Below are 20,163 nucleotides of genomic sequence, written 5' to 3' on the forward strand. Positions count from 1 at the left end.
TTTGTTATATGGTATATATTATATAAGTATGTATCTTTCTGGAACAAAAGATGTACTGTTGAGAGGTTTGAATATACAAATATAGAAATATATAGCAAATATAGAAATAGAAAGCCCGTAGAAAAAGATATAGGTGTAGATGTATATGTCTGTAAATCCATATTAAAGTTCTGGCAGACAATGACTCTTAATGCAGTGACCACAACAGCATAACAGAGTAAACACACTTTTGAACAGGAACACAGGTAGAGCTAACCACAGGTGGACTGCTGTGGTCTCGTGTTACATAAGGTTTCATTACCTCAGTCAGCTGCAGTTAATCATGTGCCACATTAGATTTGCACCAGGAATTTAGATTTCTGAAGCGTGTGTATGTATGTCTATGTGTGTGTGTTCAGGTCTGCATGTTGAAACAAACACAGCAGAGAGACGTCTGTTATTTTGCCTTCAGACAAAATGTAGAGTGCCGGATGAAAAAAAGTCATAAGACACAGTTACTGACGTTACCACCTTCTACAGGAAGTGATGACTTCCGGCTGCTGTGCGATAGTTCATCGAAGCACATCTCACGCACAGCTTCCCTATATCACACACACACAGCACACCAGTTTACCAGGCAGCAGTCTGGCTGTCAAATATAAGCATCATTATGTCAAGTGAAAGTGAGCCCACCAGCACTGGAGACAATCTACTGCAAACACCTGAACAGGTATGGACTACAAAGTGCTTGTATGAACTGTATTGACATGTCTGAAATATACTAAATGTTTGTTCCGTTTCTGCCAGTTACTCACCACGTAGTTTACATAGCGCTGTCGTGATGGCCAAACAGATGATGCTGTCAAATACATGAAGATATTATCTCCTTTCATTGTGAGGGCATTTTATTTTTGGTTTGTTTGTTTGCTTGTTATTTAACTGAGAATTGTCTTTTTTGTGAAATCCTCAAACCTAAAATTGTCATATGTGTTCAAAATTGCACGCGATCACTGAGTCATGTTGTCCAAGTCGCTATTTCAAGATGCAGTGACTATGAATCAGAATTGTTTTAGATGTACTGTAAGCATGGAACAGATGACGCAGAATGGAGCATATCTGGCATGAACACAGCCATACAGTGTGCTTCTGCATGTGTTGCAATTGTTGGTGGTCGACACATTTGGAGGAGGTTAATTGAGCCATGTTTTGAGCACACAGTGAACACAGTTCCAACGTTGCTAATATACACAAATGTAATGACAGCTGTTGTGTGTGTGATGTGGTTGAGTACATGTGTATTTGCATTTTAGGATGGGTTGTCATTCCCTTAAACATGGTTTTTCTCAGTGGGTTGTTGCCTCTCGTCTACATTATCAGCAATAGAGGAAGTCCCTGACAGAGGCAGGCCTTATCAAAAAAAACATGGTTGTTTTTGAAATGGAATTGAAATTATGTGAAGGTCTCTTTGCACATTCTTTAGAAGAGCTGATGGTGAGATGAGGTCACCTTTGAATACCTGATTGTTTTAGTTTGATTTGATTGAACTATGTACTTTGAAATCATTATTAGATCCCCTGTATTTAACCATAAGCACCCTTATGTTCTGTTTTCCAGGAACATGGCTTAACAAGAGTCAGACAGGTAAAACACACCGGCTGCCTGCTGTAGCCTTGCACTTCAATTTGTTCAGTATGTCTTTGTGTCAATGGACCAAACCAGTGTTTCTGCAAGTTGTAGCTCCTTATTTTTCCGCCTCAATTACTTATTTGATGTTTTATGGCTGCGATGTTTAGCATGTTTCTCATCTTAGTTAAGCATTCTAACATTTGCTTATTAGCAGTAAACATGAAGTACAGTTGAGGATGATGGGAATGTCACTAGTGTAATTTTGAATCTGTGGGGTTCAAAGATTCAACCTTTTGAGCACCATGACATGTCTGTACAAGGTTTTATTTCACTTCAGGTGTGTAATTCATTGCAGCTAACATCAAGTTTGTGTTGATTTTGTTGCTTTTCATCATTAAAAGTAAGAATGTCTCTGCCTCTGATGCATTCATAGTGATCATTCAGTCTATCTGTTTCTCACAAACCTTAAAACAGAATTAAGATAGTGATAGCTGGTGTAAACTTTCACTGTGATGGATTGCACAACTCCAGCAAGTTTCGAGAGTCTATTAACTAAATTTTTTACTGTAAGGAAATCAATGGCTGTTCAGAAAATAGGAAAATACATTCACACTACAGCAAGTATTCATGACTGGTACTAAATGAGCTACAACATGTGAAGTCACTAGCACAGTCCTTTAAGTATCTGTTTTTACTCATGGCAGACTTTTGTGCTTCTCTTGTCAGTTGTCGCCTGGCCATGTGCGGAAATTTGGGTTGACGAGGAAGCTGCGAGAAAGGAGGGTAGGTGACCTCAAATTTAACCTTAGAATATCTTAATCTAACTCATTCAGCTGACAGAATCATGGAGAAAATGTACTGCTCCCATCCTTTAGGATTTTAAGGAAGATGAAAACCCGAACGAGAAAGCGCGAAGACACAAGGAGCTGGAGGTATCATCACTCATCTGCTGCACTTCACATAAAATGTTTTTTTCACAGCTGAGCTCTCACTGTTTCTTTCTGTTTGAAGCTGAAGCCTCTTTATAAGGAGCTGTTGTACACCATCACTCACAAGATGGGTAGCCCTTCATCAACCGAAGTCTTCACAGACAGCCAGCTTCACCAGTACATCAAGGAGGTATAAACTCCTCATCTTCACACATCCCACCATCTGTAACTCCACGACTGTGAACTGGTGTATGACTGATTACAGAGATTGTTTCCTCTCGTCCTATCTGTCATATCTACCAGGCTTTCACTATGACAGATTCAGAGCACAACAGTTTGATGGAGAAAGTACAGAGCACAGAGGTGAGAAAAGGAAGTCAGCATGTTTGTTCCAATGAATGCGCCTTTAAAGACCCCCAAAATCTATTTATGGCACTCATACCAAGAAACTTAACTTTCCACCACCTTCCGTTTAGGTTATCAGTGGCAAAAATTATGTCATATGCATGTTTGAGTCAGCAATAAGTGGATTTCTGAGTACCAAAGTATCTAAATAACTGTCTGACCCTTACAGCCCCCAGTATACTGCCTGATGGCCACTGTAAAGGAAGCCAAGGGAATTCTGGGAAAAGACGTCAGCGGTGAGCCTTACCTCAGCAGACCATACAGTTGACAGTTTTCTATTATGTGATGACTGGGACTACACCCATTTTAGCCACACTAGCAGTTGATCTGAAGGGAAAGCATTTTCAGTCTATCGGTTGGTTGGTTCACCACTTTGGGTCAGAGTGAAGCATCTGACAATGTATCCCAATGACTTTGGAGAATGAGATGTCTGAACAACTACTGAATAGATTGCCATTGACTTTCAGTACAGGCACTCATGTTCATGTTACTTGTACTTATTTTTCTTCTAGCGCCATCATTAGACCAAAATTCCAAACTGTCCACTCCTTTTGTTTTTAACCAGATAAACTAGTGACATTCTGGTGACATTTTAGAAAAGAGAATATACACATATTCACCATTAACTAGTTCCTTATTAGCATGCATATAAGTAGCATATTGGCTCTTAATTAGTCAATATAAAGCACTTAATAATCACTTATTCTACATAACCATACAGTAAGAGTTCGTAATTACTGCTTATTGATAGTAGGTAAAGAAGTTATTGTACATGAATTATGATCTTAATGACCTAACCTCAGCCCTTAATAACCCTAACCCCTAATGCTCAGAATAAGGCATTGATAAGTGCTTTATAATGGATAATAAAGTGCTAACATGTTACTATAGGCATGCTAATAAGCAGCTAGTTAATGTGTGTACCTTCACATAAAGTATTATTGGCATTCCTGTCAGCCTCAGCTGTACTTTGTGTTTAATGCCAATTAGCAAATCTTAGCATGCTAACATGTTAAACAAAAATTGTCAGCGTGATGATGTTAGCATGCTGAAATTAGCATTTAGCACTTTAAATTGGCTCTCCAGATGACATTTTGAAAGTGACTCCATTGATGAAATGTAACTGCTTCAGGTGTTTCCCTACCTCTGTGTTTTCCAGGAAACATTCTGTTCTCCTGTGGACATTTCTGCCGTGACTTTCACTTCTCGTCAACTGTGTGTGTGGTCTTCTGTTGTCTGTGAATTCTCTGAATTCTGAAAAAATGTTGTGACTTGAGTCTAGCGCAGAGCTCTTGTATGTTTTGAGCAGGTTTCAGTGACCCATACTGTATGCTGACCATACTGGAGGATGAGGAGGAGAGCCGAACACGGCAGGCCAGAGCCAAACCCTGTAAATCTGTAGTAAAAGACGCTGTGTCAGATGACAAAATCTACCAGACAGACATAAAGAAGCAGACTCTGAACCCCATCTGGAACCAAACCTTCATCCTGTGAGTCTGTGTGTGTCGGATGTGTGTATTTACGTCAGGTGAACCAGGCTGAAATGTCTTTTTTCTCAAAATTCTTTCTGTTTGGTTCAGAGAGTTCGGAGATATAACCAACGCCAGCTTCCACCTTGAGATGTGGTGAGGAAAACACCCAGAGCTCCACAGTTTGTGCTTTGAGGTCTTCCTCTTTATTACATTCACATTAACAAGGCCATTTCTGTTTCAGGGATAAGGACGAAGAGGTTTCGCTCACTCAGAAACTTGAGGAGATCAAAACCAACTTGAACAGTTTACGAAGGTATCTCGCTCTCCGTATGACTCACACTCAAACAGCTCACCAAGCAAAGCAGGTCAACCTTTCTACTTGTACTTTTTTAGGATGATCAAGGACGCCAAAAAGGAGAAAGGCACAGATGACTTTTTGGGAAAGGTTGTCCTCAAACTACAGGTAGTAAATATTTTTATTCCCATATCTGCAACTTTACTCTTCACTACCTTCCTGGTCTAATAACCATGTGTATCATCTCACTTTAGGATCTCCACTGTACTGAGGACAACTGGTACAATCTGGAGCCCAGAACAGAGACCTATCCTGATCGAGGCCAGTGTCACCTGAACCTCAAATTCATCCATAAATCGGTGAATAGTGCATTTCCATCCTCTAACGCTGTGTTTGGTTTTATGTACCTATGTAGCATTTATGCATGAAAACATCTGTTGGAAAATTGTGGATAGCTAAAATATCAGGTGGTGGTGTTTGATGGTTAAATTTGTACAGAAACAGGAATTGGAATTTCTGGCCTCTCGTAAAGTTAAACACACTCATGTGTAGTATGAAGTCTGAAGAAACAAGTGTGTGGTGTGAGACATAAAATATGACCAAAATGTAGCAACTTCAAGACTGTCTTTTGTGACGAACAGAGAGACGGGACGCTGAGTGCCGGTCGCAGTGCTTACATCAACTACTGTGGGATTCTGCAGCAGTTTGTCCAGGCTTACATCTCCAAGCAGCAGGTAGAGGACAAGTGCACTCTTAGTTCTTCCTCAAAGCCCGTTTGTATCTTGTACTTTTCTTTCTTTCTTCTTAACTCCTGCATCTTGCTTGGCCACTATCAGAGTTCTGCTCCATGGAAAGGGGCACTGGGTGGCGAGGCCCAGACGCTGCTGGAACTCTATGCTACTCAGAATGACCTCTCACCTTTTCTTCAGGACCTGGCGTAAGCACCATGTTAACACCCAGCAGACTTACAGCAGATTTTATGAGAGTATACCAGTGTTTAGACAGTGTTTAGACTGAAGTAAATTCAGTTACCACTCCAATGTGTGCATGCCATGCTGTCTTTCTATTGCTCTACTGAGTACTTTTGTGGATATGTGCATCCCTGACAGGAAGTGGGTGGCTTACAGTAAGCTGTACCAGAGTTTAGAGGTGGACTCATCTGTGCTGTTCCAGCAGCTAACCAGTATAGAGTACCACTGGCACCAGCAAGAGCTGCCATACCAACAGGTAACAAATAAAGATTCAACATATACTTAAATTAGTTATGTGATAAGATGCTTACATGTTGCTGTTTCAGTAATAATAATCCTAAAAGTATGTGGTGGCTATAAAAAGTGTAAAAAATCTATGTTCTTAAAAAGCTAACTTGTGAACACACAACTTTTACTGCACTTTTACTTTAACAGAGTATGTTTTGCACTGTTTTGCACTTTGATATTGATTGATTACTTAAGTAAAGGATCTGAATACTTCCTCCACTGCTGCTCACTTATTTTGTAGACTGTTGACAGCTCTTTCACACTAGATTCTCCAGGAGTTAATATCTAAGCATGCGTGAGTGTTGAGAAAGGTGTTGCACTCTGTTAACAGAAACAGGAACTTGGGGACTCTCTTCATGGTTTCCTGCAGTACGGACTGTGTCTGGTGGCCAAATACAGAGACATCTTCCCCCCAACTCCTTGTGCAACTCCGAAACTACACACACTGCTCAGGTACACAGAGTTATGTGTGTTTGTACAATTGCTCACATTGTAATTAAAAACATAGATTAGGCAACACATGAATGTGTGTGGGTTTTTTTTCAGAATCTTGGTCCAGATCTGTAAGACTCAGGCATTCCAGAAACTGAACCCAGCTCAGTTTGAGTTACATGATGAGGTTAAAGATGCCATACAGGTCAGCAGTCATGCTATCGTTAGTGTTACCAACAGTATGCGTATCATCAGTGTTCATTAAACTTATAATATGACTTTTATATCAGTCAGGTACACAGGAGTGGTTTAACATCAAGAAGGGTTTACATCAGCCAATGACGAAGGTAAAGACAGACTCATGTTGTATTTGAATCCAGGCTGATATGCTTTCTCCATTTATGCCACAGTACTGAAGTCATGTTATTTTCCACCATGCTGACACACAGGACCTGTCAGAGATTGTGGGCGCCCTCTTCAGGTTGATTGGGGAGGTGCAGGAAGACATAAAGCACAATAAAGATGTCTGGAATCGGGTGTTTGTCAGGTAAGGTGAGACAGCTGGACAATCAGCATTGACTTGTTTCCATTAACAGACATTTTTGGTGTATCCAGGTGGAACTGATTAACATTGACCATGGCTGCATTCCATTCAGGTTTTTTTCAGCTGTAATGTCCTAGGTTGGTATAGGCTGGTTTACTGCCAGGGCTGACTGGCCCACTTAAATGAAATGGAGCCATCATCCATGTTTTTCGGGGTCTTTGGGGAGTAGCAAACCAAATTACACACGGAGTATTTTTGATCTTGTAATAATCAATATGTTTTTTCTCATCATTATAGTGCTGTGCAGGTGGATGTGTTCACTGTTGTCTATAAGAGCTTTGACTCCCTGGTAAGTGGCAAATGGAACTACTTGAGTTTCCAGCCTCCGCCTCAACCTCCAGTTTCCCTGACAAGCTTCCTTTTAATCAGCTTCATCTCATCTCACCTCATTTTCTCTCCACTTGTTTCCTCTATAGCTTGCAAAGGAGGTGAGGGAAGCCTCATCACTGGTTGAAGGTCAGATGGAGCAGGCTTTAGCCAACAGCCTGTTCCCCGTTTACTTGAGTCTGCAAGCCATCCACAAAGACAAGGCTTACCTACAGAAAAGGTCAGTAATCACACCATACTCTGCAGTAGTTATTCATTTCAGCTGTTACCCTTTGCTTTTTCTGTTTCACCTATTTATCCATTCATTACATTCTTGCCAAAGGTTGGTGGGAAGCTTGTACTGTGCAGTTGATCTGTCATAGCTGGTGGCTTGCTAGTTATTGTGACAATATATTTACAAAAGATCAGCATCACATCAATTAATATTATTTGGCTTTTTATATTTGTTTAATCAAATCATAATGTCTGTTCTTTTCTAATAAGTTGAGCTACTTCACAATCATTCCAAACACCACCTGCACACTGCAAAGCACCATTAGAGGTACAAGTATCCCTTGTTGGGAATCATTGCTCTACAAGATACAACTGCAACTACTTTTTCTGTTGTTTCAGGGGATTACTTGAGCTGACAAACTTTCAAGAGGGCTTCAGAGAGGCTCTGCCTTACTGGCTGAACCAGGCATTCACCACAACTCAGGACAGGGTGGAGAGGGCTGTGCAGGTAGACAAGGTAACACTCGTGTTTTGAAGCTTTGCTGTTACGATAAACACACTTTATTTCGGGTAGCATTATCAAGATATGTGTGGATTTGTCCTCTCAGCTCCAGCCGTTGCAGTCTGGCGCCGTGCCCATAAAACACAGTTCCTCAGCAGTGGACCTGGTGGCATGTATCCAGCCTATCTGCCAGCTGTGGGAGCAGCTATCCTGGCCTGACCCTGAGGAGGCCTTCATGCTCATGGTCAAACTCACTGAGGTACATTAACATGGTCCTAATCAGATGCTATACTGGTCAGATTGTCTACATAGCTGACAGTGGTCTACCATTGCTTTTTGTGTGTTGTCAGGATGTGTGTAAGATTGTGGTGAACTACTGTCTCATCCTGAAGGAGAGGGTTAGGGTGCTGTCTGAGAACTCCGACCACGGCAGCGCCATCAACATGGTAAGCACAGTCCAGGAGACACCTTACAGGAGGTGCTTCTAATGCTACGTCACACAGATCTCAAATCTTTCTCCTCTGTCTGCAGTTGTGTGTGGTGGTGAATGACTTGGAGCACTTGAGGTCAGTGCTCACCAGACTTCCAACACAGCTGAACTGGACCAGTCTTCGAGACAGAACCCAAAATGTCATCGGGGAAAGCCAGTTCAACAACACTCTGCCCTCACAGCTGCAGCAAGCCCAGAGTGTCCTTGGCCGAGAGATTCGCTCCGCTTTAGACACTCTTAGTAAAAAGGTGGGACATTCAACATGTAGCCTTTGATCATCAGTTAATTCTTGAAAACAAAATGATGATATACAGTATAGAAAACCCTTCAACATGACCTCTCCCTCTGGCCTCTGTGACTCATCAGTTAAACACAGACATTGAGACTCATGTCAGAAGCATGTCTACCAGGCGGAGGTTTCCCTCCAAGTCCACAGAGGATGTAGGTGACCATCACTGCCAGCTTAACACAAATACAAATGCCTTTCATATCACACGTATGCTTGATTTCCAGTCTCTTCCCTGTTTTAGGCTGCAGCACCTCTGATGGCCTACCTGGAGCAAGAGCTGCAGTACATGAATGAAAACCTGGTTCAAGAGAACTTCAACAGGTTCAAAGCTTGATTATCACCTCACAGTTCTTTCATTGTGAGCTCTGATGGTTCCATGTGTTACTCATGTTGATTCAATCCAATATTTCAGCCTGCATGAAGTGATGTCACTGTTTTTTTCTCTGATGTCCAGTCTCCTGACTCCTTTGTGGAATAACTCAGTGAAGATCCTCTACCAGGTGGCTACTCAGCATCCACAGCAAGATGGGCTCATGGTGTTCTGCCAGAGACTGCTGTACACACTGCAGGTTGGTCCGCAGCCATGCGGTTGTCTTGACTACCAGGGCAGAAGAAAGCTTTTGTACACTTCAGCTCAAAAAGAATTCCACTGACAGTAACAGTTTGACATTTTGGGAAATGTGCTTTCTTGCTGAGAGGGAGCTATGGCCAGGAGACCCTGGAGCTTAGCTTAGCACAAAGACTGTGAGCAGTGGGAGACAGCTAATTAGTTATAGCTTAGTTATTTAATCTGCACAAAAACTGACATGTGAAACCAACACGTTGGGATTTACGGGGGCACTTTATTTCCTGTTGTGTGAATTTCAGTGCTTGGAGCAGTGCTTCCATGCTGAGGGAAATGGGCTTCCTCTGAGTGCACTCCACTCTGATGAGTACAAGGTGAGTAACTGAAGCCAGAGCGTATTCATGTCCTTGAGTCTTACCTTGTTCTGTGCCTACATTTTGTCAGGAAAAAAATGAAAAAGAGAACATACTCCATCTTTTTCCTCTGTGTCCAGGTCCTCAAAGCTCACCTGACTCACAACTCTCTGAGCAGCCAGCAGCTCATGGAGAAGTTCCTTGAAAGGAAAATATGGGAGCAGGTGAGGCCTGCAGAAAATGCTTCTCAGACTTTGGCAAACTCATGCTAGTTGTTCAAACTTTCTGTCTGTTTCTCCTGTATGTGCAACAGAACGTGTACAGTGGAGAGAAATATGGCGCAGTCACCCTCCTCACATCCTACAGGAGGTCAGACCAAAGACTCAGAGTGGAGGTGCTGAATGCAGTCAACCTCTTACCAATGGACTCTAATGGTAGGACCATGCTAAGCAAGCGGAGAATGTGCCTTGCTAATTACTGCGTCACCTTTCCTGATGACCCATTGCTTTGATGCTTTTGGCAGGTTTAAGCGATCCATTTGTGCAGCTGTGTCTGGAGCCAAACCACATTTTTCCTGAGGTAGAGCCTCGCTGCACTCAGGTCAAAAGCTGCGATCTCAACCCCCTTTTTGATGAGGCCTTTGAATTGTAAGTTGTTGCTCTTATCACATGTGAACTTGTGCAGCCATGTGCTTTGCTTATATTTGTAACTTCATGTATCTCCATGCTCTGCTCTCTGTCTCCTTCATATTTCAGTCTGGTGTCCCTGGATCAGTGCCAGACTCAGGGGACTTGCCTGGTTGTGACAGTTCTGGACCACGACACCTTGAGGACAGATGACTTTGAAGGCGAGGCCTTCCTGGCCCTCAAGGCCATTCCAGGAGTTGCTGGAAGAAAGGAAGAAGATGGACTCAGCACACAGCCAGACGCCATCCCCGCTCAGATCCGACTGCCTCTGATGCATCCGAAACCTAATGGTATGATCCATCACTGGGTTTAAACCAGTGGATTAACCTGCTGAAGGGCCTTGGGCAAATATGACCCTTTTCCTCCCACTCTCTGTGTAATGTATACAGTATTCCTGTGCTTAAATACTATCTGGCCCCAGATGTGTGCTAAAACAGTATTTGTCAGGAGGCCAGAAAGACGACCCCAAATGAAGGCTAATGTTATTCTGTCTGCTGACCATGTGAATTTCTAACTGTTTGCTAATTTGTTTTCCTACGTTACAGCAATGCTGCTTTAGGGGCCTTATGACATTTGATATTGTTCCTGCATATTTCATAAAATGTTTTCAATGAGATTATCACAGTCCTGCTGGTTCCAGGCACCAGGGCAGCTGTGGTTTCAAATGCTACACTTAAAAAGATTGAACAACTGAACAGGATGCACTTTATTTGGTTTTTAATTTGTACTCTTGGAGTTTGATGGAGAGTTTGTACCTGATATGTATCCTGTCACACTACCCCTTGATAACCTTGGTAAAAGCTTGGCTGTGTTACTTTGAACTGTAACCACTGTTTTTTATAGGTGCTCCAACTCTGGACTTTTTATTGGCATGAAAACTGTCAAAGTTTAAGACATGCAATATTGGTGCAGTTTTGTCTTTCAAAGGATTTTGAAAAGTGATGGTGTGCCTATCCTGCAAATCCTGAATTTGTTTCAATGTGTACATTTTCCAGAGGACAGCATTCTGAGGTTACTGGAGTCCAGGAAAGGAGAGCGAGAGGCTCAGGCCTTCGTGAAGAAGCGAAGACAGCGTGAGAAACAGTCGCAGGAGGGGATTCAAGCGTGACAAACACACAGACCATGTCTTCCTCCAAAAATATACAATTTGTTTTAATGATCTGTACCAAAAACAAAGACAAAAATCCACTCAGAAAGAAACACTGGTGTTGGATGAGTTGTGTGTGTGCACAGTATGCAGAGCATGGGTTTACCGAAGACCATCACAGTGATCATGGACACTTTCACACCTGCGTTTAAACCTCAAAGCCTTTACTGTCTGCTTCCTGATGTTTTTTCTACTCAGTGCAAGAGATAAGTATGACATCACTTAACTTGTGTGTATACATACATATACATATATATATATATATATATATATATATAGACACACACACACACACACATTAGACTACATTTGACAAACTGAAATGTCAAAGATTACTACAAATGTAAAAATTTTGGCAGAGAAACCTGTCACACGTTGATTTTACACATAGCAAATGAGCCAGTTTTAACAAAAATGTGTATGTTTGAGTTTACATGAAAAGCGTTAAAGTAAAAATTAAAGACTACACAAGTTGACTGAGTACATTTGCCTTGATTGCGTTTACATGCTTTCCTCTTCCAGTACATGTAGAAGAATATTAGAGAAAACCTGAGTGCTTTAACAGAGGCCATCTGTTGTCAATTTAAACAAATATTACTACATTTTTTTTAAATATTTTGCTATTATTCAACAGTAATTGACAATTTTAAATTTAAGATAGAAAAAAAAGAAAATGAAATCAATATCTAAATAAGCACTACCAGCAGACTGGTATGACGGCCCCCCTTTTGGCTGTAGCAGTATAGGATGAAACTAAATACTATGACCTTTTTAAGTGTTTTCAGTCAGACCTGTTCATTTAGTTAAGACAGCTCATCACCCTCAAAATAAAAACTAACCTGCCCTGCCATCCATCTAGAAAGCTTTGAGATCTCTGCAGTCAGACAATATATTTGCTTCTTTCCAGATATTGTAATGCAGTTACTCATGCTACCCTGAATTGGATGTAAACACACAGCAGAGGGAACCAGAGTGATACTACCAGGCCACCAAGAGTCAGACCTCAGCCAAGAAGGCAGTTGTAGTTTGACATTCACTTCTGTGTTGTCACAAAGCATCTCATCCATGAGCACAGCTATACTTCATTCTATACGGCACACATAATTAGTGGGTTCACTTTAGTAAAATACTCCTCAGTTAGATCATGAGGGTTGTGGTTTATGAGGACCGTGGCAGATCGCTGTCATTATTCCTGGAAAGAAACTGCATTATCCAGATGGATAGATAACACTCTGGAACTATGTTCTATGAAGGCGAGCTTATGCTTTAAAATGTATCAAAATGTGATTTAGAGCTATGTATGTTAATGTTTCATAGTAGCGTTAGAGAAGCAATAACAGCAGGTCTTTGAGTTATTTTCACAAATCAAGAACAGTGGTGAAGAACAGTGTTGCTGGTCAAGAGCAATAACTAGTAAAATGTACTGGTGTTCCATGGGTAACACTGGAAATATGATTCATCCTAAATTAAATATTTAGGGCTTTCACTTAGTGACCTGTCTACATAAACTGGTCCTTCCTCAGTAAACATTATCTAAAAAAATACAAAACCAGATCAGTGCGTGTGTGGTTACCACGTTAGAAAATGACCTCGACATATGTTTGAATGGTGGCTGAAATCAAAGGCTGGTATCTGTGGAATCAGGACTGACTGGTCTGGAATCTGTGGTGGTCCAAGTGGGTTGTGAGGTCAAGAGAGCTGCTGCTCCAGGGTCTGTTCGGGGCAGAGCGGGCACTCTGTGGAGGTGGAGCAGCTCTCACATTGTAGTCCGTGGCCACAGGGCAGGGACACTGAGCCCTGTTCTCCACACGTCACGCAGCACTGTCTCTGTTTCCTGTACACCACCTTTGGAAAACAGAAGAAAAGATTTAGACCTCAAACTTACACCTTAGACTGGGAGACCGGGATGATTTAGGGGACCACACAGGGTGTTCACCACTATTTTGTAAGCAGAGGAAAACAATTAAGGTCAAACAAAGCTAGTGTGGGTGCAAAAAAACAGAGCAGTTCTGCCAGCAAGACTGAGCTGAAGGTCATACAGAGCATTGTTTTTTCACGTAACTTTAGCTTAAAAGCCATGCAAGTTTAGGTTCACCAGGTTTTTAGGTTGGCTAAAGAACATGTAAGTTGTGAGTCTGTGGTATTACCTGTTCCACAGCGTGCAAGCAGCTACAGAGCTGAGCCTGCAAACTGAGGACCGACTCCAACGGCAGTCGATGTAGCAGCTGGAGTTGGTGCAGTGCTAGATGGGGATTGTCTCCACTCCTTAAGCTCTCCAGCGCCTCCTGCAGGAGAGAAGCCTGTCTCTGCGCCTCCTCCTCAGCCTGTCTGGCCCTCTCTGCTTCCATGGCTAGCCGTGCTGCATGGGCACGGGACTCCTCTGCGTCTGCTTTCAGTGCAGCCCATGACTACAAGATGCAGAACACAGAATATTGATTCAAAACTGGAATAATAATCCCCAGCCACTGCAACATGCATTAACATAGAGGTCACTGCACGGACTCAAACAGCCATGTCACAGCGTTGCATGCACAAATGCCCCGCTACCTACCTACCTGAGCTGTGTGTCTCCAGCTGTGACCCCACTGCTTCAGTGCCCTATGGGCTTCCTCCAGCTCCTGTTTGAGCCTGGAAGTATCCGCACAGGGGCCAGAGGGTAGAAGGGTGGGTGGTGTACCAGGGGAACCCTGGCCTGATGGAAAATGCTCCCAGATGTTACTGCTCATACCATTCAGACCTACAAAGAAAAGTAGAAATTAAAAAAAAAAAAATCATATTATCCCTTAATACAACACTTGATGTCCTTGAATCAAACTCCACAAACCTAAAGAGCTATGAGATGGTCCCAAGAAGGTGCTTTCTGATTGGCCAGGTTGTGACAGGTGAGTAGAAAAGAATGGTGAAGCATGTGGCCTGATTGGGGGAGATGGTGAAGGGGAGCTAAAAGGAGCAGAGCTGCTAAAGGATCCTGGGATATTGACTGGGGCAGAACTCTGAAACTGGCTACCTCCTGTGAAGGCAAAGAGACAAATCATTATGAGTGATGCTAAAAGGTGTCCATGTGTTATTACACTGAAATTGTACGTAGTTCTGTGTGTTCATTCTTGTGTCTTTGAAATACCCAGCATAACTCCCACACTAGGCAGAGCAGAGCTGCTCTCCAAGCTCCTCTCCAACGCTGACACACCAAAATCATTCAAGTCCAGATCATCCAGGGCTGACTCTACAATACATCCAACACCAGAGCAATGTGTCACATTTACATTTAGACATTTTAACTGTATTAGTTCTTTATTGTTGAAAACATTGAACAGCAGAATTTGACACATTTTCACTTACCAACAACTGACTCCACGGTCTCACTGGTGGGGTAAAAGGGCAGGGCGTTAGCGTTCATGCCTGAGGAGATGCTGGATCCTGGTGGTCCGAGAGGGGCGGGGCTGGGTGGTGTGGCGGCCAGACTTGAGGGGATGCTGGAGGACAGACTCAAAGGGCTGCCCACAGGCAGAAACACTAACAAGTCCTGAAAGAGAAACAATGTGCAATGTGCTATTTAGAGAACAGGTGATAGTTTATTCATGTGTCCTTGCAGCGAGACTACTACTACAAGAAAAGTTTGCTTTCAGAAGAAAATATGTGAACCAGCTGAAAGTATGCATTAAGCATTTTAGATTGCATAAAAATGATAAAAAGAAAAAAAAAAAAAAACAAGAGCAACACCTCACGTTTGAGATCGCATTTGTACCTGTTTGCTTTGTGTTGATGCCAGCTCTCTGCTGCGCTGCTCAAGGGCAAAACTCCTTTGCTTCGCCTGCAAACACAAACAATAAAAGAGTGATGACAGGAAACCATGCAGGATAAGCCTCTTTGTAGTCGCTGCTTTCAAGAGATGATTTCATTTAATTTCATAGCATCTCAAAAAGCTCATGTTGCCCTTTTTCTTCATCCGCCTTCTCACCTGATCCTCTCTCTCAAACCCAGGTGCTCTGCAGTAGCCCCCCTCTCCTGCCCAAGGAGACAGAGGCTCCGCTCCTCCACTCCCATCCTCACACAGGGACAAAACGCTCCCCAGCAGTCCCTGCTCTGCAACACATGACCCAGCAGATGGGGAGAAGGGGTCTGAAACAGAACCAGAACCGGGCCCAGACCCCATGTTGTGTTTGCTGGGACTTGAAGAAGTCTCCTGGGCAGGAAGAGGGTCTGGAGGTCTGGGGGGTGGAGGGGAGCTTGGTGTGGGGAATGAAGGCTCCTCTGGAACAAAGGGCTCTGGAGGAGATTTTAAAAAGCAACAGAAAAAAACAGAATGTTAAATTGCAAAATGAATCTTGAGATGGTTGCTTGGAAATATCTTGTGGGGACTTACTTTCAACATGAGCAAAGGCACAGAAGGGCCCTCTCGGACAGCTGCCACACTGCTGCATGTCATTACACTTAGTGGATTTATAGATCTGTGACGGAGTGACAAATCAACACACACTGATATTAATCTCCTGTGATTTCTGGTCTGGATTCTTCAAGCACTCAGCTGAAAGAGACAAACCTCTGGGTGGAACTGTTGTTCTGTTCTTGTGTGGCAATACTGACATCCCTCCGCTCCCTCACATTTACTGGGATCCCCCCACTCCTCACTCTGTTTCACAGATGGACACGGCAGCGCTCTGTGATGGCAAGAACAAAACAGCAACACAGTCAGGCAAAAACAACACATGATCTTCAAATGTTTCCCTTTTAGATGATGTAATGGAGCACCTGTATTTGTGCTTGTGTGGGCTGCGCCTTCTGTCCTTGCTGTTATGGTAGTATGGACAGGCATAACCTTGACGGCACAGACGCGGTGGCTTCTTGCAGAGTTCTGTCTTGTAGTGGGACAGCACGTAATTGTTATCTAAGGAGTTAAAATACACAGAAGGAGACAGTGAGGCAAGGCAGATGGTGAGCTGGTCAAGAGTCACCAGATAAAGATATTAGAAGAAATGACAGAAAATCGTCCAAATGGAGAAACAAGCAGGCGGTTCAGCTGGGTTTGATCTGAAGATATGAAGAAGATAGTTCCCATGTTCACAAAAAAACATACAGTTGTTGTAAAAATCTGCCTCTTTACAACCAATCATGAGCAGTGTTTCAGCGAGAGATACCCCAACAGCTGGAAATGTGTCGCATGGAATTGGGTTTTAATTAAGGCCGTGTTTACACCAACTTTAGCTCTATGTGGAAAAAATGCAGCCCTGTCACTTATTTGAATGTGGCCAGTCTGAACACACGGTGGGAGATTGCAACAAAAAAAAAAAAAAAAGACAGAAAGTAAGAATGAAACACAAGGCTACATCTGTTGCTATAACAGACTTTTCTGGATCATATTTCCCCCATCAATGCAGCACCTTGCATGAATTTAACACTGGGCTGGTTTTGCTCACACAGACTTACCTTGCCAACGTGGTTCCTCACTCAGGATCTTCTCTATGAGGGCTGTACTTGCTGCCTGTCCTGACTGTCCATCTCCTCCACCTCCCTCTGTGGCCCCCGAGCCTCCCTGAGACTCCATCACCTGCACTTCCCTGTGAAAAACCACAGTGTAAAGGAACCGTGTAAGCAACTGAAGCACAGATACACATACAGAAACTGATGTAGTCGGTTGGTTGCATGTTACAATGAAGTTCTTTGGGCACCTGATGTCATAAACAGGGCTGCGCAGATCATGTGATCCGTGTGCAAAGGCACAGTGGGAGCCGTTTTTGCTGCAGTGGCCTTTTGCATCTGTTTCGTGGATACATGATCCTGTCTTATAGTAGCGGAGATGATATCTGCGCTCTGTGTCACCAGCTGTCCGATGCAGAAATGGGCATCTGGAACACACACACACACACACACACACACACACAAAATCACATTCAAAACATGGATACAAACATAAAGACAATACAGTATATTACATGCCAGGGCTGCAATTTCTGATTATTCTAATTCTAGATTAATCTGCAGATTATTTTCTGGATTGATCAATAAATGGCTTTACCTTTAACAATCTACCTAATAACCCAAAACATTCTTTACAATGATGTAACAAAAGAAACCCTCGTTTATGAAGCTCGATTTTTGCTTGAAAAGTGACTCAAACAATTAATATTTTTTGCAAATTAATGTTTTGCCAATTGACTAATAAATTATTGCACTAATCATTTCAGTTGTACTGTATGCAACTGTATTTTACATGCCAGTATTTTTTATATAAAAGGCAGATGCAACTATGACTTCAATAAGAAGCTTGTATATATAAATGTCTGGAGGTCACAGCACAACAGTTTTGTACGATACCATGCTGCACAGCTTCAATCCCTGCTGACATGAGGTACAAAGGAGCCCTGCACAAAGCACTGGCACTATACAAGTGCAAGGTCTGCAGCAGACAATCCACGTACTAGTTTTATTGTAAAACACTCCAACTATACAACATTTAGAGATTAGGATTCTTGCCACACCAACACCACATAAAAATATATATTAAAGCAATTAACAGCTAAACTTTTCATTTATAAAATTTAAGAACTCTTCCCTCCTTTGTGTAATGGTGAGTTTCTTTGTCTGCAACTAGGCATTTTGGGATGAGAGCTGGAAATGAAATGTTCACATAACATACTACCGAATGGTTCATTAACATGTATCAAAGACATCCCAGGTTAACCCTCGATCAACTTCCATTCCTGCATTTACATTACCTTTGTCTACATCAATGGAATGCCATAAAGACCACAATGGCTCACTTTCAGTCTAAAAGTGACCCACAGGGTGGGAGAATGGCTATGTTCAGATGCTAACGCTCACTGGAAAAGACTATGCATCAGACACTACTCATGCAAGCTGTTCAACTTGACTTACAATTGAGGATAGGGAGTATCCTCAAGCACTCCTTCATTGACTTTCACTGAGTTGGAAAAAGTCCTTTGCCATGCGAAGCTCTACACATTCTGGTGATTGCCTTGAAAAATTTATTGTAAAAGGCCTACTAGAGATGAGATGGGGACGATACTTTGGACACCAGCAAGATTTAACCATTTTGAGTTTGACCTTCTTGACAAAAGGCCAAGTGTTATTTTACTCCCTACAAAAAGTGAAACAGAGCATTCTTTACACAAATGTGTCACTCTCAGCCACCATTATCATCTTGCCAAATACAGTGGGGCTAGTTATGCAATTCAGTGCAAAAACAACAATAAAACTTCCCCTTTACAAACCTGAGTTTTAATGTTAAATGTGTGGCTCCATGTTAATGAATGCAAACATAACCTAGAGCAGTCTGGCACAGCACTGAAACCTCATTTGCACTCACTCGTCTCCATCGGGACAGGTGCCTGTTCCCTCATCATATTTGGTACAGTAAACATCTGGGCTGTAGTTGAAGGTCCCGTCCCGTCTGCGGATGGGCCTGCGCCGCCGCTGGTTCAGGAAGTGCCAGTGGAAACAGGAAAAAGGCCTATGTTGTGTGCATTTGTGCTGTACGAAAAGGGGGCACTGCTCAGTTCTGAATTCCTTCAGATATCTGGGAGAGAGAGGGAAACAAGGAGAGAGTGAGGACATGTTTCTGGACAGTGTTACTGTCTTTTACAGTTACTACTAAGTACAATTATATCTATTTACAGTACATTCAATATTCTTGCTTACAGTGATTATTATTCTAGGCATTCCCTATTTATCATACTCTTATGACAAATATATTACTCTCCGTACAGTGGTAAACATCTTCCCTCGAAAAGCTTATTTAAACAGTAATATCTACACTGATGTAACTAAACTAGCAGGTCTAAGGACCACTGATAAACATTCAGGAATACAGAACTTGAACTATGCTGTGCTAAAAAGCTTGAAAGAAATGGCTACTGTTAAGAGAGTAACGTTAGGCCTCTTTCTCGAGACCTGCTCCGGTTAATACGCACAGTATCGCTGAACAAGTTTCTTCTACAGAATATGAGGCTTATCGTTCACTCATTTTTTCAAATACAGTTTAGCTGTGGTGTGGTATATGCATCTACACGTGAGGTTGTGTACACTTAGCTAGCTAATCCAGCTAACTAGCTACGTACGTGTAATGTTGAGGTTTCTCGGGCTGCACGTTCAACACGGTTGCGGGAGATGTCGAGCCCCCTGCGGGCGAAGACGAGGAGGACGAGGAGGGTCCCCCGGTAGTCGTCGCTGCCGAAGATGACGGGGGCTGTGAGTGTGTTTTAGACATTTTACCCGTTTAAAGCCTAACAACAAGAACCTTGTTTTTAGCTTACTGGCTAGCTATTCTTATTAGCTTCGAAATCCGCATTCTACTACGATGTGAGCTTGCGCAAGGCAGGAGGAAGTAGTAGCAAAGGGACAAGTAGGGACAACACGGAACTATGGGACATGAAGTTCAAACACAACTTAACTAATGATTGTACAGATCATGAAAGACATACGAGAGTTAATTGTTACTGTGATTATTACATTACAGAGCAACATATAACTTGTTTGTAAAGCCTGAAACATTGTGAAATGAGCGACTGAATTTATGTTTTTTTTGCTGCATCTTATCTATTGGCTGTACCGCTGGTCCACTTTGGAAGGTTAA

At 42.5% G+C, this 20,163-nt stretch overlaps 2 protein-coding genes across 4 annotated transcripts; one reads left to right on the top strand and one right to left on the bottom strand.

The window, feature by feature from the left end:
- The first annotated feature begins 594 nt into the window (after positions 1-594).
- unc13d (unc-13 homolog D (C. elegans)) lies at positions 595-11,558 on the top strand. Of its 2 annotated transcripts, none has more exons than XM_076760227.1 (34): positions 595-709; positions 1,594-1,620; positions 2,332-2,388; positions 2,481-2,537; positions 2,617-2,724; positions 2,838-2,897; positions 3,109-3,175; positions 4,249-4,429; positions 4,520-4,564; positions 4,653-4,724; positions 4,805-4,874; positions 4,961-5,065; positions 5,348-5,440; positions 5,543-5,643; positions 5,816-5,933; positions 6,297-6,418; positions 6,512-6,602; positions 6,688-6,744; positions 6,847-6,944; positions 7,239-7,290; positions 7,418-7,548; positions 7,941-8,058; positions 8,150-8,302; positions 8,394-8,489; positions 8,575-8,781; positions 8,900-8,974; positions 9,064-9,143; positions 9,277-9,391; positions 9,690-9,761; positions 9,881-9,964; positions 10,054-10,174; positions 10,264-10,387; positions 10,496-10,716; positions 11,422-11,558. In XM_076760227.1, the coding sequence occupies exons 1-34, from the start codon at positions 650-652 to the stop codon at positions 11,532-11,534; spliced, it is 3,351 nt and encodes a 1,116-aa protein (XP_076616342.1). In that variant the 5' UTR covers positions 595-649; the 3' UTR covers positions 11,535-11,558. The 2 variants fall into 2 exon arrangements, with proteins under 2 accessions (XP_076616342.1, XP_076616343.1); XM_076760228.1 differs by lacking the exon at positions 595-709 and adding an exon at positions 835-873.
- unk (unk zinc finger) lies at positions 11,558-19,999 on the bottom strand. Of its 2 annotated transcripts, XM_076760229.1 has the most exons (15): positions 19,649-19,996; positions 18,898-19,107; positions 17,240-17,416; positions 16,998-17,128; positions 16,323-16,458; positions 16,114-16,231; positions 15,937-16,021; positions 15,532-15,839; positions 15,319-15,384; positions 14,913-15,096; positions 14,695-14,796; positions 14,398-14,583; positions 14,129-14,310; positions 13,721-13,981; positions 11,558-13,418 (listed from the first exon to the last, which is right to left on the bottom strand). In XM_076760229.1, exons 1-15 carry the CDS (start codon positions 19,795-19,797, stop codon positions 13,263-13,265), a joined length of 2,451 nt encoding a protein of 816 aa, XP_076616344.1. In that variant the 5' UTR covers positions 19,798-19,996; the 3' UTR covers positions 11,558-13,262. The 2 variants fall into 2 exon arrangements, with proteins under 2 accessions (XP_076616344.1, XP_076616345.1); XM_076760230.1 differs by lacking the exon at positions 11,558-13,418 and having other exon boundaries at positions 13,755-13,981; positions 14,125-14,310; positions 19,649-19,999.
- Positions 20,000-20,163: the final 164 nt, after the last annotated feature.

This window comes from Chaetodon auriga, chromosome 20, assembly GCF_051107435.1.
Source record: "Chaetodon auriga isolate fChaAug3 chromosome 20, fChaAug3.hap1, whole genome shotgun sequence".
Taxonomy (NCBI): domain Eukaryota; kingdom Metazoa; phylum Chordata; class Actinopteri; order Chaetodontiformes; family Chaetodontidae; genus Chaetodon; species Chaetodon auriga.